The 20,230-nt window shown below is 37.2% G+C and overlaps 1 protein-coding gene across 6 annotated transcripts in view; it reads right to left on the bottom strand.

Annotated features, from left to right (window-relative positions):
* Window positions 1-816: 816 nt before the first annotated feature.
* Window positions 817-20,230, bottom strand: part of LOC139115543 (uncharacterized) — a 125,273-nt gene continuing 105,859 nt past the window's right edge. For all 6 annotated transcript variants that reach the window (XM_070677735.1, XM_070677733.1, XM_070677732.1 and 3 more), the window contains 12 exons: window positions 19,617-19,751; window positions 17,760-18,113; window positions 16,689-17,036; window positions 15,573-15,905; window positions 10,724-10,840; window positions 10,403-10,510; window positions 9,795-10,154; window positions 8,601-8,769; window positions 7,614-7,894; window positions 6,914-7,053; window positions 4,930-5,097; window positions 817-2,564 (listed from right to left, as the gene is read on the bottom strand). In XM_070677735.1, coding sequence (XP_070533836.1) covers window positions 4,930-5,097; window positions 6,914-7,053; window positions 7,614-7,894; window positions 8,601-8,769; window positions 9,795-10,154; window positions 10,403-10,510; window positions 10,724-10,840; window positions 15,573-15,905; window positions 16,689-17,036; window positions 17,760-18,113; window positions 19,617-19,751 — 2,513 coding nt within the window. In that variant the 3' untranslated portion in view covers window positions 817-2,564. The remainder of the gene's footprint in view (window positions 2,565-4,929; window positions 5,098-6,913; window positions 7,054-7,613; window positions 7,895-8,600; window positions 8,770-9,794; window positions 10,155-10,402; window positions 10,511-10,723; window positions 10,841-15,572; window positions 15,906-16,688; window positions 17,037-17,759; window positions 18,114-19,616; window positions 19,752-20,230) is intronic.

The raw sequence follows: 20,230 nt of genomic DNA on the forward strand, positions 1-20,230 counted from the left end.
AAATTCATTAAAAATAGAAAGCAGCCAATATTGACACCAAATCTTTATATTTGAATGAGTAGGGCCCAAGGTACCTAAAAACCAAATATGACAATGATCAGAAGAGTAGTTCCTGAGTTACTGATTTTTGACCATTTTCACCCTTTTTCTACCTCATTTGCATATACATGAGACTAAAAAGTTCATTTTAACAACGGCACATCTACATCATATATGGCATCACTACACCAAAAATCAGCTTTATACGTGCAGCAGTTTCGGAGTTTTTGCGTTGGACGGACAGACATCCATACATACATACATACATACATACATACATACAGACAGACATCTCACATACAGACTTTTTTCAACCATATAACCTCCCAATTGCCATATATGTATGGCAAATGGGAGGTAAAAATAAATGTCATCAGAGGCATAAGAATGATAAATTTGACAATTTACTTAGAAAAAATAGCATATCATGACTCACTTGGGAAAAAAATTAAAAATTAACAATTGTAAAAAAAAACCATTCACAATCTGATTGTGACTTCTACCTACTGAGTTTCTTGCAAAATGATGTCATTTCCATGGTTTACCATGGAGAAACCCCAACTTTTGGACTCACATGTGCCGATCTCGAAGCCAAGGTGCACAAAAAAGTATAAGAATCGGGAGGCGTTATTTAATCAAAAAAATCATGACAACCAGTTGTTCACTACAAGGGCTGGGTACAAAACCTTTATTGTGAATAAAGTTATTCATGTTAAACATAAACATGTAAATATTAGTGTTTTTTTTCCTTCAGAAAGGTCAGATACAAGTTTCAAAAACTGTAACAAATGACTTGTTTATTCTCCAAACATATGCTTCACCCAAAACATCAACTGCAGTCACATTTAAAACAAATAAGAATGACATTCGAAGACATAACATTAGAGCTTTAAAGCTTTTAAACTTTAAAGCCCGGCGAGCTGTTACCGTATCTTGTCAAATTTAAGTTACCAAAAAATACCATCCAATCTTCCAGGAGATGTTTTGGATTCTGGTTATTGAGCAATAGGCCTATTGTGTTTGAAAATGTCACTATTTCTATGCTTAGTGATGGATTTGGTTGATTAAATTCAGGTGCTTATGCATACTTTTGCAGCCGCCATATTTGATTTGAAACTCAAAAATTGTTTCATTGTTAATATTGAAGTTGTGCATTCGTCGCCAGTTTTTTAAAAACGTTCTGTGGTCACATTTAAGTAAGCATTTTTAACCAAGTTGCATTTAATATCAAACCGTCTGATGGTAAAAGTGCAAAGAGATACAGCTAGTGGGGCTTTGAAGGGAATTTTGATCAGAAATCCTTGCATATACAAAACAAGTTTAAATTCAAGAGATTAACTTAGACGATGCGGATTGTATGGATGTACGAAGTAAATGTGCAATTATAATATTATAAACATTGGTGTAGTTAATTTAGTTTTAAAAATCAGTTATTGTTCAATAAAATTAGAAGATAGTATTCTCACAAAAAAATTCAAATTTATGAAAATAACAATACTGTACAAGTGAATACAATAAATGTAATTGTGTCATAAAAATCCACATTGCAACATTGTAAATATTCACTCAAAGGAATGCGGCCAACGAACATCGTCCATGTCGGTTTTACACATGCACATGTGCCTTACTGGTACACACTTGATAACTCTTTATCATGATTGAGTAATTCGATTTTGATCTCTTTGCATCATGACAGAACACATGTCGACCTTATTATATCAACAGAACTCAAGAACAGTTTCTCCGCATAACTCTAAACACAAATGATTAAGCAATAAAGTACCCCCAGTGATGGTATACCACGAGATTTTGACGGTGCACAGTTCACGACATATGCATGAGCGATAGCATATATGGAGTAAACTGGTCAAAATCAAGTGGTATAGCATAGCTGGGTGTGCTTTATTGCTATTATATCATGTCAGTATATTGAAATTCTGGAAATGGAACGTCAAAAAAGGATTTTTGCACTTACCGAGAGTTCACGCATGTGCCAACCGTGGTATATCGTGAATATACCACGGTTCTATTCATGTCTCGACCAATCAAATTGCTGCATTTGCGCCATCAATATACTGGTATGATATAATTGCCCATATAGTGCTATGTTTAATTGTAGGTAACTATCGGCACTAACACACTATCTATTGTTGTTAACATATTCTTATTACAAAGTTTTACCTTATTTTATCTAAAGAACTTGAGAAACAATTTCTCCCCATACATGTAACTCTAAACACAAAATGATTGTCAATATAGCTCAATAGTACTAGTACTATGTTTATTTGTAGGTAACTATCAGCAGTTATATAGTGTCTATTGAGGGTAACATATTATTACTACAAAGTTTTATATGATTAAATTTTCTCTGTTTTAGTTTGTGAACTGAAGTAAATAGTGTATAAAAATACAAATACTCTTGACTATATGCATATATTATATTACCCCTCAAGCAGTGTGATGTTATGAAAGTACACTTGGATATTTGGTGTCAGGGTTAAAAACTTCAAAATTCATTGCCAGACCTGCAAGAGATGTAACAGAAATACCCATTAACATCAAAGTAGTTGATCGAATAATGCATTGAAATAAAATCATACAAAAAAGTAAAGAAATGTGTGAGTTTCCTGTATAAATCCATCCTGGAAATGAAGATTATTTTTTCTTGCTGTGATCCAAACCCTAAAATCTGTAAATTTGTAGTATAATTTTGAGAATACAAGAAAGTTAGTTGATGCATTTGAAATGAAGTCTGCAGGTAGGCAGTAATGGAAGCACGTGTAATAATAATTTGATCTCATGCAGCGATGGCAGATATAGTGATGCTTGCAGAGTAGAGCAGTAGAAGTGGCAGTGTGTATTACCAAATCAGAAGTCTGTTTTTGTCTTAGACTGCACCTCGGGAAAAGATATTCAGACACCGAAATTTTTCCGATACTTGTCTGGTCTACTGCTTATGGGGACTAGTTTTGAAGCTCTTAGAGTAAGAAAAACTTAAACTGTCAAAGTCTTTTGAAAAACGAATATGCTTTTTTACCCATAGAGTTAACACAGGAATGGCAGACATTTGAATTTCAAATATCCGTAGATTTTGGGTAATTTTTTTCTTTAGTTCCAAGCTTTGCACGGTAACCCTTGATATTTATTCTTGTTTTAAAAAGGGTACAGTTCAAAGTTACGTTGAGGAAAGTTTGCGCAAATGTCAAAGCCTTTCACTTTTGAGGTACATACTAGGCAGTAGTAGAGCACTTACAGAAGCAGTAATACCTTAGGAACTACAACTGCTACTATTGAAAGTAGCACTACGAATTAAAGCCCCAATAGCTGTGAATGTGTAATAAACCAATCTCAAAAGATCCTCATTTTTCCAAGGGTTTTCTTTGAATGAGACCCATTAAAGACTAAAAAAGTGTATAACACTGTCATAAGTGTCCAAAGTGGCATATAAATTCAAAAGTTATCATGAAAATAATGTCACGGTCCCTCTATCACCGATGTGGCAACGCAGATTAACTTCCATTGTCAAAGGTGTGAATCACCATGACCATTGGGTCAGTCCGTAGCAACGCGATCAACTGAGCGTTGGGCGCCATTTTCGAATGCAGTGCTCTGTGTTTATAGCCAATTTATAGCCGTTTTCTTGTAAAATCAGCAATTTTGTGGGTCCGAATCACCTTACAGTGAGCAGAAATGTACATTTTCCTGAGTGAGAATTGACTTATATGAATAGTTAGCAGCATTTCCTTGTAACATTTGCAATGATTTTGTTTGCGTGTTTGATCTCCTTTGCGAGTATGCCGGTCGAAGCATATTCGATTTTTGTGAACTCTTCTTCTCAGTGTACGTTTCAAGAACAAAATTACTACTATCCTCATCGTATGCTTTAAACCTACTTGTAATTGGTGGGCAGGTTTTTAGCGACTACATATCATAGTGCCGCTTTTTCGGAATATCGAGTGTCTTTTCTGACTAGTGATTGTTGTTTTGAGTCAAGATGGCGGCTATTGTGAGTAGTACCCCCTGTAATTAAACCTCATCGATAAATGTCCTATAGTTATATAAGTATGTAAACTTGTGACAGTTGTTTGAAATCGGTCACAAAAATGTGGTTTCTAGATTTTGAGAGATCTAAATGTTACACGAAATGAGACATTGGTTGTCGTTTTCGGTAGGTACGATCAAATGAATGCGTAATAGATCCTTAGTTCGCAACGACCGACCAGCTAATGTGAAGTTTAGACTCTTTTACAACTTGAAAGTCAAATGCAGTGTATTCATTTTGAATTAAATGGACAAACATGTCTTTAAAAAATTGGTGAGGTACTTTAACATTCTTGTTTCCTTCTGAGTTGGGAATTTTTGTAGCATTTATTTTGTTTACATGATTTGTTTACGCTCCACTCTGTTGCAATCGGTTCACTCATTCTGCAGCTGTCTTACGTGACGTTGGCCCCAGGCTGCTGTTGAATGCTGGCGTTCGCCGCATCGTCATTGACATGTCAAATTTGGCATTCGATGTCGACAGTTTCTTCGAGAGTGAAGCTCCAATCATTATTTACAAAATCGCCATGTCATTTCCACATGGTCTACTTCGACCGTAGCAGTCACGTTGTAATTGTTATTACGTCAACTGTACACAAATGCGCAGTGCGCAAGCGCAAAACTCCAAACTGCATTCCATGCTGGTGATTTTTTTGACGTCGATCTGAATATTCATAAGACGGCAACCCGTTGGGTATCGATATTAATTTTGAATGTTTTGTTTGCCATCAACGCGGATAGGGACAATACAAAACTTGCCGTTGCCAGACCGATGATAGAGGGACCGTGATAATGCGTATAATTTGAAGCGATTTGGGCTTTAATAAGGACAATCCAATACAAACATACTCATATCAGGTCATTCGTGACTTCATCAATCCATGATCTGCCAGCAGTAACACGTGCATAAACGCCAGGTATTCCGTACTGTGCGCATCCATCACCCCAGCTTGTCACCCCAGCTAAATACCATCTTCCAGTATCTGTTTGACAGGCCATGGGACCTCCACTGTCGCCCTAGGAAGGCAAGGAGTCAACTTTAGCACACCATAGACGTTGCAAAAGGGAAAAAAATAGTAACAGCCTGGCCGTTATAACTTTTAAAACAGGGTTTGACTGTCCTAGTCCAGTTCTCAAAAAAATGTTGTGAAATGATATAATATTGTACTCAGCAACTTGGACCAACAACAGAATGAAAGCATTGTGGAGGAAATATAGGCTCTCTGATTTTTACTAGATTTTCAAAAAATTATATTACTGCTAAAATGGACAAAATTTCTTTTTTGCTTATCCGCATTGATGATGATGATGATGATAACAATAATATGACATTAAACTGGTCCAATAATCATTTCCATTCAAGGTAGTACATTACCAGGTCCATGGGACATTTGTGTTTTACAAATTTAAGTAGGACCATCCTGACCCACTGATAGTTAGTGGTGGTACCAAGGTGTCTGGAATGGGTAAGCGTACCCTGCTAGCATGCTACACCCATCAGGATTGGTCCCAAAATTGTCTAAATATTGTATGAAATGATACAGGATATGAATCACTGTAATAAGTCAAAGCCGGGAATGCTGTCACTAATCATTTGAGTGACCGAGGTGTCATATTTTGCCACAATGTCGTCATATCGACAGTAGGACTTTTTGAAAGTCCTAACGAGTCTTTTTGTTGTGTATCCCTGTCTCACTAGTTTTGATGCCAATGAGCTGGGTCTCAGTTGAAAATCATATAATAATAATAATCATAATCATAATAATCATAATAATATAAACAATAATAATTTCTCTTATGTAGCTCATTACATATTTACAAAAAAATCTCAATGCGCTTTAGATTATTTAAAAATTAAGATAAAATATCACAATGTTTCAACCTATAAAAGAGCGAATTACACAAAATGGGATATTAAATGACTTAAACAAGAGTGAGATAGAAAAAAAATAGAACTGTTACATATTGACAGCTTGTTAACAAAAAGAACTGTGACTATCTTAGGCCAAAAAAAATAAAAGGTTTGTTTCTGGTCATTGACACGTTGCAAAAATGATGCGGCAACGCGATTTTTTTTTTCAATTTTTTTTATTTTTGGTTGAATTTGATACATTTTCCCCTTTTTTCCATAGGGGCAAATGAAAAACAGGAAAAAAAAGAGTTGACGCCCACACTTTGAAGTGATGCGCATGCTGACCAGAAACAAATCAATTTTTTTTTTGGCCTTAGTTCTTTATCTTTATCACCAACATCTTCTTGATATAAAGTGGCAAGGAATGTCACAAATGAAATAAACAATTCCATGCAAAGTAACTAACGATTGATTTTGTAGAAAATACTTTCACTGGAAGAAGCTGCTACCATTTTGCCAATCTTATTCACCAAGTTAGGGAACTCTTCATTGGCAACAAATATAGCTATTGCTTCTTCCAGGTAGACTGAAAGATTTGTCTCTTGAGGGCGCTCTCTAGGTTCCAGCTGTAGAGCTGAGAGCCCTGGAGCTACAGATCTTTCAGTAAATCTTCTAGGTTATTCAAACTGAAAATGCAAGCCATGTTAAGGGCAATCTTGTCTATCAGTACTACACCCATCAAACACGTGACAAATATGCATGGTTAATTACTATCAGAGAGAGTAAAGTTCAACAAAACTGCAACAGACAGACATAATGCCACTGTCCTAAAAGTTTTGTATTTTTCAAGAAACAAATGGCTTAAATCATGATGGACCCAAACACTGCTGCAGCATCCGTAAGTTTAGATTGATGTCCCGGGAAAAGTGAATTCAAAGAGTCCCTCTATACGCAGCGGCAAGATAACTTGGAGATACCTACCTGACATGTATCAACACCACCACCTGGATAATAGGCACATATCATATTATCCTGTATCCTACTGTAGCTGTAGTGTGCACGACATGTTTCCTGGCTAACCAGTGGAATCGTTGCAACTTGCATATCATCAGGTGAGGATCCTTGCGAGAAAACATTCCGATAACTAAGCATGGGGATTTGGATAAACGTAAGCTAATAATGCACACTTTAAGAAGGAATGAGAAATTTGCTCATTTTGGACTTTGACTCTCATTGTCTACATTGAAAGAAAACTTCTGAATCAATAGAATGCTAATGATGAGAATAGTCCTATTGATGCAGCTACCTTTACCACTCTGAGATACATTCTCCTCATAGATTTTTTGTAACACAATTAAGACATGATAAAGGAGAGAAATCACTGTAATTGTACTAACCAAGCCTACTGAAGAAATTGTTTTTGTGCAGTGAAATGTAAATCAATGATGTATCCATGGCTAGGATGCAATGATAGGTATAATTGTCAGGTCATTGCTAGGAATTTTTTCTCAAGATCTAATCCCCTGCTGCTAAGTATGGAAAATTGTCTGCCTGATATCATTCTTTTACATATTCATGGACATAAGTGAAATACATGATTTTACTTTTGACGGAGTATCAGAGGTCTTCTACCTGGCTGGGATTTGTTTTATCTTAAAGGGTAAATTGGACGGTGCCTTACCACCATGGTAGAGATCTCCCCATCCACTTATCAGGCAAGACTGCCCGTCACGGAAGAAGTCACCGTCATCCACTGGCGGCAGACAGATAGGCCGAACGTAGTCATTATATTCTATTGCTTCGTCAATGTACATCAAAGCAAGGTCCCAAGCATCCGTTCCTGAATTGTACGACGGATGCATCACAATCCTAGCAACTTGTGCTTCAAATAGATATGGCGATCCACTTGCTTGTGATGTAAAACCAACTTTGACTGTCCAAGCGGATGCACTGGTGTATTGGCTGAGATATGAAAAAGGGGAAATTGTTAGAAAACAATTTCAAAGTAGACGCCACAATGCATGCTGCCTAAAATATAGGCTCAAGGTAGAACACGCCTCCGGGACAGGTATTCAGACTCAAATTTCTACAATGCTTTTCTGATCTGCCACTTGAAAGGGGCTCATTTTAAAGCTTTGGGAGAAAGAAACACTTTCACTGTCTTATTTTTTTCAAAAATACAAATTTTAATTTTCCCCCATAGAGTTTACACAGGGATGGCAGCCATTTTCAATGACATACATGGCAAAATGATGGGCAATTTGTTTCACTGTTCCAAACTTTGCACAGCAACCACAATTTTTATTTTTGATTACAGGTAAGAGAATAAGTTTGAGCAACAGTTTTAAGTCTTGCACTTTCAAGGTGCATACTACTAAAGCCTAATACATAAATTTTCCCCAGATGGGAAAGATTGCTCCAGATCATTTTTGTTTAAGACAATGTAGCCTTGAAAATTGGAAACAATGCTCACTGCAAGTGTAGAATGATAACTAGGCATACAGGTTAGGCTGGTCTAGGATTTCAACGTCATCTCTTGGCCTTTGTCCATACTCCAATGGAGTATGAAGCCCTAAAGGTGAAGTCAAGATGCTGGACTAAGGTTAGACTTGCTGTCAAGAATGACTACAAACAGAGGATGTTGGTTTAATCCTTGAATCCTACTTACACACAGTGAGCAGCTGTCAGGATCCAGTGTTTACTTATTACACTTCCACCGCAATGATGGCTACCATACTGAAGCAGCGACACTTGCCAAGGTACCTCACCAAGGGCCGCACTCGATCCGCCGACGATCCTTTCAAAGTTCGGGAGCCGTGTTCCACAAAGTCCACTTTCTAAAATCAAGAAAGGTTAGTTGATGGCATGGTGAAAAGAATTTCGTCTATGATGAAAATACCTGCATAAGCCACAAGATTTGTTAGGAATGCTGTTCATCGCTATTTTCTTCGTAAACTTTTGTTTAAAGGTATACTGTCACCTGCTCCAATTTTGCCACAGTTTCCATGGAAAGAGAAAATCTAACCAATCACAGATTTTAAGCGAGTGGCCGCTTTTTAAAAACAGCGCCCTCACATGGGCATTTTGAATACCAAGGAACACCCCTTTGACCATATATGGGCATATTTAGATTACAGGTGACTGTATACCTTTAAACCTCATCGTTATCTGATTCCAGAAGCAAAGATTGTTGTTCCATGTCTCTGTGCCATGAGAGTTGGAAACCAACTTTTCTGTTTTGCTTTTTATGGCTTAGTTTGCCTTTTTATGTGTGTTTTGTTCTGAAAATACATGTATTTCAAGGATGGGAGCGTCCAAACAAAATGGCAAGCAGCTTGCTATATAGTTTAGTGATGTAGTCATTGCTTTGATAAAGTTTGTGTGTTATGTTTGATAGCGAGTAGGTGTTTGTAGAGATACTTCATGAACCCTGCGGCTCATAGAAGAATCACAGTCAGAAAAAATTTAAGAACTGATAGCTTGGTTATTAAACCACTGGTTTTTTGTTAAATTGAGGCTTTCGCTGAGCGATTTTGACTGTGATGAAATTGCTAGGAGACTTGGAGCCATGCATTGTGAGTTCGACTACGATTGAGAATTTACTTAATTTTTGACATTAATTTCTAAAGTTTTTCCTCTACTTGCATATATTTTTTCAATAGCTTTTACCGTAAAAACATTCCACTGTTTTTGATGACAAAACATGACCTACATAAAAGACGAGATGTAAGAAATCTGGCACTTATTTCATCTGACGTGTTTAACCCTTTCACCCCCAGTTCCCTGTGTACAGGTCCAACTTTACCATAGAAAACAATGGATTTGGGACAAACCATGGTGGTGAAATGTTTAAAAAGCTTACCAGTAGGGAGGCGTATGCAGTGCACGCTGTCATTTACACTTGGGAGCAAATCACAGTCGACTGGCCAATCAATACCTCCGGCAAGGAACTTTGGCTCACAGGATCGTCTGACTTCCTGACAGAAAGACCTACAGGGAATTCTGTAAGGGCCTTCGATGCTGCATTCAGGAGCAAACAAACCACACATCAAATAGTCCATGTGTTCATGGCACGGGGCTCTGTCATTGCGGAGTCTCTCCAGTTCATTTGCAAGTCTTTCAGGACTGGCTTGCCTGTCCGAACCCCCTGAAGAATATTTCCCTAGCCTACCCATGTTGAGAGGCAGCTCCCGGCACATCTCAATGGTAATATCCACACAATCTGCAATAGAAATGCTTCCAGTAGTAATGATTAAGTCCAGCATTGAATTTGGCTAGAGGTGAAATCGGCGTTGAACCAATATGTTGGTCTTTCAATATCGACGCGCATGCTAACCTTTAAGATAGTATGCACCTCAAAACTTAAACACTTTAACTTTTGCTCAAACTATGTATCTTTACAAGTCTCTGTAAATCATGTCAAAGTACAACATGTCTTTCTATAATCATGAAAAGCTTCATATAACGTACCGCAGTGTAGACCCTGGTATCCATACGGACACACACAAATGTACTCATTCAACAAATCAAAGCAGAGGCCGTCATTTTGACACGGGTTGCTGGCACATTCATCAATATCTGAATAGAAATGAAAAACATATTGTCAATGGCTGTATATATTGGGAACATGCTGAATTTTTATAAACTTATATCCACCGAGAGATAGACATATTGTGGACATGTTTCCTACGTGGAAAGATTTGCTTCCTTCAGTAAAATAATCAGAATTTTGATGTCAAATTTGTGTGATTCAAACAAATGCAAATGCTTTCAAATCAAATTAAACTTTACCTTCATCACATATTTGACCAGCGTACCCTCCTGTGCATGAGCAAATAAAGTCATCATCACCGACTGGCAGACATGTGCCGCCGTTTACGCATGGATTCTCCATACAAGGTGTTACTCCTGCAAACAAAATAAGTATAAACATTAAGCAGATAGAAGCTTATATGATGTATGTATGTAATCTGGAACAAGAACCACTGTATGGATAAAATAATCGCAATCATACCAATCCATAATCCAATAACACTAGGTCAAAATTTGTAAGACAATAGTTGTAAACATAGACACAAAACAGCACAGAACAGACAGTAAATAGACGGTACAAACAAAGTCAAATTCATGAAAGAAAGATATATGGACCTCTGGCCAAAAGACCAAGAAGTGATGTCAGGTGTTTCGAAAATAGTAAGCGCATCCTGCCCCACATGTGGCACCCGCCATATATCAATCTGTAAGTCAGATAGGTAGTGGTCACTAACTAAGGCCCAATGTCACCGATGCCATCAGTGATCATTTGTCGAAGAGAGATATTGTATTTATCTACCAGCTTGCGATACCTGCCAAAAAAGCGTTTGAATGTAGAGACAAGTCTTGCTCTGGTGTAACCTTGATTTAACAGTTTGAAAGAGAGATGGCCATGTCTCTCTACAAAATCACCATATGAACTGCATGCTCTTGCATATCGTATAAGCTGGGAAATGTATACCCCATAAGCAGGTGAGAGTGGAATATTACTGATGAGGTGTGGAAAATTAATTATACTAAAGTTGAAATCATCTCTCTTGTCATATAGCCTAGTAGAAAGGTGACCATTGGAGTCAAATTCAAGTAAAATGTCCAGATATGAAGCAGAAGAGGCCGTTTCTGTAGTTTCTTTAATCTCCAATTCTGGAGGATAAATCATAGCGAGATATTTACTGAATTCAGAGTTATTCAATGAAATAACATCGTCTATGTATCTAAATGTTAGGTTGAAAGTACGAGCTACAGAGACCTTTTTCTGCTTGATAAGGTTCTGGATAAATTCTGCCTCGTATGAGAACAGAAATAAGTCGGCAAGTAAGGGAGCACAGTTAGTGCCCATGGGAATTCCTATACACTGTTGGAAAATGTGTCCTCCAAATTCAACAAATATGTTGTCAATGAGGAAATCAAGCATACTGATAATGTCTTTCTCGGTATAAAACACTTTAGCATTAGTTGTATTTTTAACAAAATATGTAGAATTATACCCTAATACCACATATTTGTAACGGCGTGAACCGTTTTTGTAGAAAAATGCTTGGTTGATGATGTTTTCAAGCGTTCTTTCAATTTATCATGTGGTATTGTGGTATACAATGTGGAAAAATCGAAAGTTTTAATAGATGTTATTTTTGAAACAGATCTTGATTTCAAATTTTCCAAGAGTTCCTTCGAATTTTTTAATATCCACATTTGATTTATACCACTCCGAGAAAAGACAACATCACAGTATGATTGAAGTCCCCGTTTAACAGTACAAAGAACAGAAGTCAGTATCTTCGATAACTCTGTTGTTGAACATTTTGAAGATCCTGCGATAAACCTAGCTTTGTAAGGTGTTTTGTGGAGCTTTGGTATCCAGTATAAGCTAGGCAACTTATTATGGTCATCCTTTGTTGTAATATTAAAATTATCCATGAATGACTTATGGTTTGCCAAAATTTCAGATTTGTTGAACATTGATTGTCTGTAAGTGGAGTTGGTTGAGGTCTTAGTTACACCAAGTTCGTCTATAAGACTTCAAAATAATACTTCTTACAGACAAATACAATGTTATTGGCAGCTTTATCAGCAGGGACGACAACATATTTGTCATGGATATCATTCAAACACTTAACAGCATCAGGATCTTTAAATACAGAATAGGGTCTTCTGCAAACATGTGATCTTAGTCGACCAATACCGCCACGCACTATTTTCCTCACAGATTTGACCCATTCTGACAGTGTGTCCAACTCTACATCCTCCCTTTTAGCCCATTTCCTGGCATAATCTTCAACTGAGTCCATAATGATCTTAAAATTATGGTTCCAGTTGATCCTGCGAGGTTCTCTGAACTTGGGTCCACAAGATAATATCTTACGAAGGTGGTGATGTTCAACCAAGTTCAGATCACCAGTGATGACATGGCCAACTGGAGTATATTTGAAGGGAGATGTAGAGCAGTCACAGGATGCTGGTGTTTGAAGGAATTCATCAATTTTTAAGTGCCGCAATGCCTTATTGTAATTGAATATTTTATTGGAGATTGTCTTGGTGTATTGATATGACAGAATAGGTACAGACTGGTTCTTAAAGTATACAGGTATAGTTGATGTAACCTTTTTGTTGTGTAGTATATTGCTGATATTAATGGCATCAATTCCTTTGTTAGTAAATGGAAGATGTATGAAATGACGATGATCATCAGTCATAGGTTCAGCACGAACAGGCTTGTATAGTCTGTATAGTGCAATTCAGCAATAATACTAACCAGTCTGTACGGTTGTTTGTTCGGATCTGTCAAAGACAATCCCAATGCATAGACATGCAACCTTCTCAAGTCCTTGATGGAAAGAGCAAATAATGAAGTACGAATGTGATGGAGACCTAAAGGCTTCTGCAATAAAAGAAGCAGTTCATGAAATTTGTCATGGCAATTGGATGTAGCTGATGTATCCAATTTAGGCCGATGGTAACGCCTATGTCCATGACTACGTCTTCTACGGACAGAAGACTCAAATAGGCCCATCACATTCACTTCTGAACAACCAGGACTTGAGAGATTGCCTATATCTTTGATGTTGTCATTACAACCATAAGGCATTGCGGTACCTAACTGTCTAATCCAGTGGTATTCTCTCTGTCTACGGAATGGTGAACTAAGTACGGGGCTGTTGGTTGGATGGTATATTTTTTCAAGAATACGGACACGCATAGACAAAGTGGAGTGATCGTCCTGGTTAAAATGCTTGTTTTATTTCATTGGGAGAGAACCAATTCTATTTCGGGGAGATGGAAGGTTTTCAGGATGAAGATGAAAAAAACAGGTCAATCGTAGCCTTATTAAGGCTTGAGAAAAACATTGCTCTCAAAGTGACGGGGAAAATATATGTCATATATGTGGCATATACGTTTCGTCTGACCATCCCCCTATCTTCCGTGACAGATTTGTTGGTTTCTTTTGTCTCTGAATTAAAACTACTCAAATGCCCAAATAATTAAATACACAAGCACTGCCAGATAAGAGCGCTAGACGATCAACATTCCAAGCCCAATTATCATGGAACAGCCTGCATTTTTTAAATGCAAAACGTCCACTCAATGTTCTGCATAAGTCATACGTATGGTACATAGAAAATCTACCCATCAACTTGTGAAATATGTAACCTGTGTTTGGCACAGGTGTGTTTGTGTACTCTCCACACTGCTTCCTTCCTGCTCCAGGTACTATCAGCTGTAAACATATTCCCTTCATATTTCTCTCAACCCTAGCGCCTCTGCACACGGCACACTCTTTCAGTCATGCATTGTTTCAGACTCACTGTTCTCTCAACTTTTCATTCATTCAGTTCGACTCATTCACACGTGTGGTGTCTTCACAAAAATGTATTACATGTTGCAAGAGGACTGTTTTTGTCACAAATATCAAAGCTGTCTGACCAGCGGTTTTGAAGAAACAAGCGAGCTAACATAACAGCCGATAGAGCTCCACTGTATTTGTGACAAGTGTTGATGAAGAAGGTGATATCTTTGATAACTCTTTCAGGATGGCCTGACCAAAAATGACAAAATTAGCTGCGAAATACAAAATTGAAGACTTCATCATGATTTCAATATACCACACAGAGATAACGCCTAGGAACCTGTACACCAAATATCAAAGGTATCAGAGAAGTAGTTTTTGAGAAACAATATTTTTACCAAAAATGGCAAAAATTGCCCAAAAATTACAAAATTACAGATTTCATCACAATGTCAATATATTACATTAAGTTAATCCGTAGGAGCCTGTATACCAAATATCAAAGGTATCAGAAAATAATTTTTGAGAAACAATTTTTTTTTATAAATAGCAAAAACACAAAATTGTAGATTTCATAATTTGAATACATCAAATTTGCTGTATACCAAATATCAAAGCTTTAAGACAAGTGATTTTTGTGGAAAAAAATTTGACCAAAAATGACAAAAATTGCCTTAAAAATACAAATTTCCATATTTCTACACAATTTGAACAAATTTGAAATAGGTCATCCCTAGGGACCTACATCGCAAACTTCAGAGCTGTCTGACCAGCAGTTGTGAAGAAGAAGATTTTTCAAAAATGTTTGAGAAGAATGACAATATTTGCCTTTAAAATACAAGTTTGCATATTTCATAGCATTATGAACAAATCTAACTTAGGTCATCCCTAGAAACCTGCATACCACATATTATAGCTGTCTGACCAGCAGTTATGAAGATGTTTTACCAAAAACAACTTTTTTGAGCTAATTTGCATGTTTTCAACAGTATGAAAGAACAAAAAATAGATTGTTTGTTATAATCATATTTTGCATCTACACAACAAACATCAAGTCTGTAAGTACTGCAGTTCTTAAATTATTTGAGTGGACGGACATCCTCACAAACGGACCTACATACATACAGACTGGCGCCGGACGCCGGAAGGATACTCATCCAAATAGCTTCTATAGACAATAGTCTATGCCTATGGTAGCTAAAAACTAATTGACTTGTATAGATATTCATTTGTACATCACACACTGACATACTAACACTCTCAGGCACTCCCTTGTTTTGATCGGGCAGATCAAATTTGAGAGCCCACAGGACACACACTTACGGACACAATCTGGCACTTCATCTGGAGTGGGAAGACTTGAGCAATTGACAGGCCAGTCATATCCCGAATGGGAGTATGCCTCTTCGCAGTGTGTTCTGACCTCCTCACAGAATGAAAAACATGGCTGTCTGTAAGTTCCATTGATACCGCACTCGGGAGACAAAAGCGTGCACATGAACAGATCAACATGGTCGTGGCAGCCCTCTGTCGACGTGGAGATATTATCCATTCTTTCCATTGCCGCTTGTCGGTCGAGACCAAGATGACTGTAGAAGGCAGACCCGCCATATGGGAGAAATCTCTCACACTGTGGAATACCTAAGTTCTCACAGTCTGTCAAGTGTAAATCGTAAGACGAACAAAAGCGTTATCGCAGTAGTGCTTGTGGTTTTTATGTCATATAAAGCACATACAACACAATAATTACGGATCTGAGACTGGGAGGAGGAAAGTAAACATAGCGTCAATGGCACTTGGCTCACATTTTTTGATTCAATGAAGCTGGCCAGAGTGAGTGTACATACAACATTTCATGGCTTCTACGGCCTTAGCTTGTAATTATCATAATGTCAGTAATGCAATGGATGCACATACAGAATACCATGCACCCTGGTACATCAGAATCAGTGATACAATCAACCACACCAAGGTAAAGATGTCCTGTGTGCTAAGGTATTAGATCCGCAACCCAATTGGTTAAATATAACACAAAATCATTATAATCGAATAATCAAAATCTAACATGCATCCCAATTAGCTTGGACTGCTTAGAACTTGTACATAATGAGATTCATTGAGACTTCATTATGCCCACATTACTATTTATGTATCATGCTGTTGACTCCATCAGTTCGCAAAATTGTCTGAGTTTTTAACTGACACTAAAAGATACCATTCTCTTCTTTTCTTGTATTTACTACAATATCTTAAAATGTATAGTTTCTGAAATCTGTGAGTAGATTAATAAAGTAAGGCCAATCATTTAATGGAATATACGGCTAGTTTTCAATCGGATGGAACCCACAACATACGGCATCAGTCGCCTAGCTGATTTTGCAGATTTATGTTTCAAAAGAGGGAGAAAGATGAACACAGGTCTGAATGGCATGAACTTACATTTCATATCCTGCAGTTCAATGTGGAAACCTTTGGCATTATTTCTACTGTCAGAAGTAAATCGTAGCCATATCAAATTAGACTCAGAGTTCCAGTCCGCTGGCGTGATGGTTCCAGAATATATGAACACCATAGCATCTTCGTCGAAAGGATTGTCCCCTTGTCCAGCGCTTAGGAAGTCTTCGTTGAACTGGGTATCGAAATCGATGAAATGGACGTTAATGGCGCGGCTGTAGTTTGCTTTTACTATCCAGGTGCAGTCTTCATCGGTGCCATAGAAGTCAGGATAGTTTGGTGACTTTATGTATCCCACATCATTGATACCAAGAGAAATAGTGTTAAAACATCCTGTATCAAGAGATTTAAAGAGGCCCATATCAATATATATTAGAAGATACCTAGTGAGACCTATGCAAACATTTTCAACTGATAATGTATATGTATGTATGTATGTATGTATGTATGTATGTATGTATGTATGTATGTATATGTATGTATGTGTGTGTATGTATGAATGTATGTATCTATGTATATATATGTGTGTGTGTGTGTGTGTATATGTATTTATGTATGAATGTACATGTGTTGCAGTTGAATGTTACAATATGTGTCTTCTTCTGTCTGTCTATCATTGCATGCATATGAGTGCATGCATTGCTTCATGCTTCATGCTTAAAAAGCTTGTGTAAGTGCTTATCTGAGCTATTTGTGTATCAGACTGGCTGGCTGACTGACCAGCAAGGTAGTGAATCTATCTATTCATCTAGGTGTAACAGGTATGGGTCATCATCTTCTTTAGTCAGAGTCACTTTTTCTCTGTGAGGGACCACTAAAACTACAAAACACAGATAAAAATTAGAAGTTCAAGCTGGCAAAATACGTGGGGAATCATAGAGACATCATGGAAGGAAATGACCAGAGCATGCAGTCTTCTGGCCATTTACCCCAGTTCAGGTTGGCAATCTGACATAATACAAGGCATATTTGCAAGATTCTCTATGAATACTTTGCACAATATATAAAAGCAAAATTAAACATGCTATACCACAAAGCTGGTGTTAATGTACTCACCTTCTCTATGACTTATAGTAAGATTCCAACCAGGGTAAGTAACAGAGCCATCTGAATACCACTTGACCCATATCTGTGACCCAGGTGATCTCCAGTCATCGGGTATGGTGGAACCACTCGCACTGATAATCTCTGTGTTTGAATCGTAAGGGTCTGAACCGAATCCAATAGTGACCCTGTCATATGAACTTTCCGTGTGGAAGGCCGCGAAGCGGGTTAGGAGAACGCCACCCATACCAGCACTAATGATCCATATGCAGTTGCCCCCATTGTTGTAGGAATATGGATAGTTTGGTGATGTCAAGATAATCGTTTGACTTGGCTGGACGTATATGTAATCAGTGCCATAGCACGCTTGAAGAGAAAGAAGAAGAGAATAAAATGTAAAAAAGATGAAACTAGATAAATTAATAGTTTTTAGTACAGGAATGCTCAGGAAAATGGGTATTCATGTGTGTTCTAACATCATCGAAAAGGGGACGTTTTTAGTACCGGGGTACTTCATTAAATGTACAGTCCACAAAAACTAAAAAGGTTTACTTTTTCCAGACGCTTCACACATAGAAAAGTAAGAATACCTAATGAATGCTCTCAACTCATAGAGAGTAAAGTTTGACTCTCCTTTTTCCACAACTGGTAAAAATTAGGGATTTCGAAATTCAGATAAGTCACACAGTATAAAAAGCAGACACTCAGGGAAAGACGATTCTTTCCTGTGTGGAAAATTATTAAAAAGGTCCCAACATTCAAGACTGCACGCAGTGCCCTGATGGCACTTTAAGCTATTAGAACATGCCTAGGGGACAGATCTTCAGGCACATAAACATTATCAATATTTTTCTGGTCTACCACTTGTGGGGGCTCATTTTAAAGTTTTACTGTCTTAGTTCTTTTGAAAATTGAAGATATTTTTCCCCATAGAGTTAAAACAGGGATTGAGGCCATTTTGAATTTCAAGTATCTGAAAATCTTAGGTAATTTGTCTCTCTTTTACAAAATTTTGACCCAAGTTTTACTGAGGAAAGTTTGAGCAAAAGTTTAAATCTTTTACTTTCAAGGCTCATACTACCTTAAAACTTAAGTTGTCCACATCAGTAAACAGTGTTAAAGGTATACTGTCACCTGTTTCAATTTTGCCAGTTACCATGGAAAGAGAAAATCTAACCAATCATAGATTTTAAGCGGGTGGCCGCTTTTTAAAAACAGCGCCCTCCATGGGCATTTTGAATACCAAGGAATGCCCCTTTGACCATATATGGGCATATTTAGATTACAGGTAACTGCATACCTTTAACAGGTAAAAAGCTTATTGTATATAAAATTGCAATATTGGGAACCGCATACCACTTGGCTGTAAATCGACGAATCATGACAGAGATATTGAATGTGATATGATACAATAAACAACCTTGAAAAATAATCTTATTACTCTGTTTAAAAGTGTACCTGTACAGCAGCAGTTTCTCACCTTCATCAAAATTTTGTTACTTATAAGACTGGAATTTTTTTCCTCCCGTATTTCCCAAAGGAGTGTGATTTTTGTAAGTCCAGATAAGGGAGTATCTTGAAAATATATCCAGTTATTCCCCTGGTGCAATCGCCAGATTGAGTACTTATGTACTATTAGTTGGGAAAGGTGTTTGCCTTATAATAAGTAAATGAAGTATGCACAAGTTCTGTCATCTCTAAATAAATAAATGGCACATTGATATTTTTGAACAAGTATACTAAAGATACATGATAGTGTATAGAATGGAATTCTTCCAAAATATATTAGGGACAGTTGAACATAAACACAGCTTTTGGTTTGTCTCGTAGTTGAGATCTTTATGTACAAAAGGAACATGTCGAACTTACAACATCCACGTTCGTCACTGGCGTCGGAACATTCAGCTGTACCATTGCAGTATGCTACATTGGGTATACACTCATTATAATTATACAGACACTGTTGGTGGTCATACGGACAGGGGGCTTGTGTAGTTTCATACCCTGGTCATGTGTCAATCAAAAAAAAAACACGTTCTAAAGTGACAAATGTATATGCGTATCAATTTCAACATCTGAAACTTTCTTTTTAGATTTTAAAATGAACATAAAATGATGCAATGCGCAAAACAGTACATGAGAACATGATGAATGAAAATAAGACTGAAAGAGCGTTAAAATATCCTGTGTGTCACGTGTTCAACTCAACTTTTGCAACAGGGATGACATCCAAGGTGGTCATTGGTGTCTTCCTAATGTGAGTTTTCCAAATACTGTGTCCATTGCAGGGAAAACACATTAGTTAAACCTTAGTATTTGTTGAACATATCCATGGGGGTTGGCTGAGAATTTACTTTGTTCTGCACAGATTTTTGTAAAATTTAATTTTATGAATGCAGCAATTTATTTTGGTTTTGTTTCTCTTTTTTGTTCATTTGCTGTTGACTAGAAGAAATACAGAACCTGTTTCTGTCAAAGAAATG

The sequence above is a fragment of the Ptychodera flava genome, chromosome 17, assembly GCF_041260155.1.
Source record: "Ptychodera flava strain L36383 chromosome 17, AS_Pfla_20210202, whole genome shotgun sequence".
In the NCBI taxonomy this organism is placed as follows: Eukaryota; Metazoa; Hemichordata; class Enteropneusta; family Ptychoderidae; genus Ptychodera; species Ptychodera flava.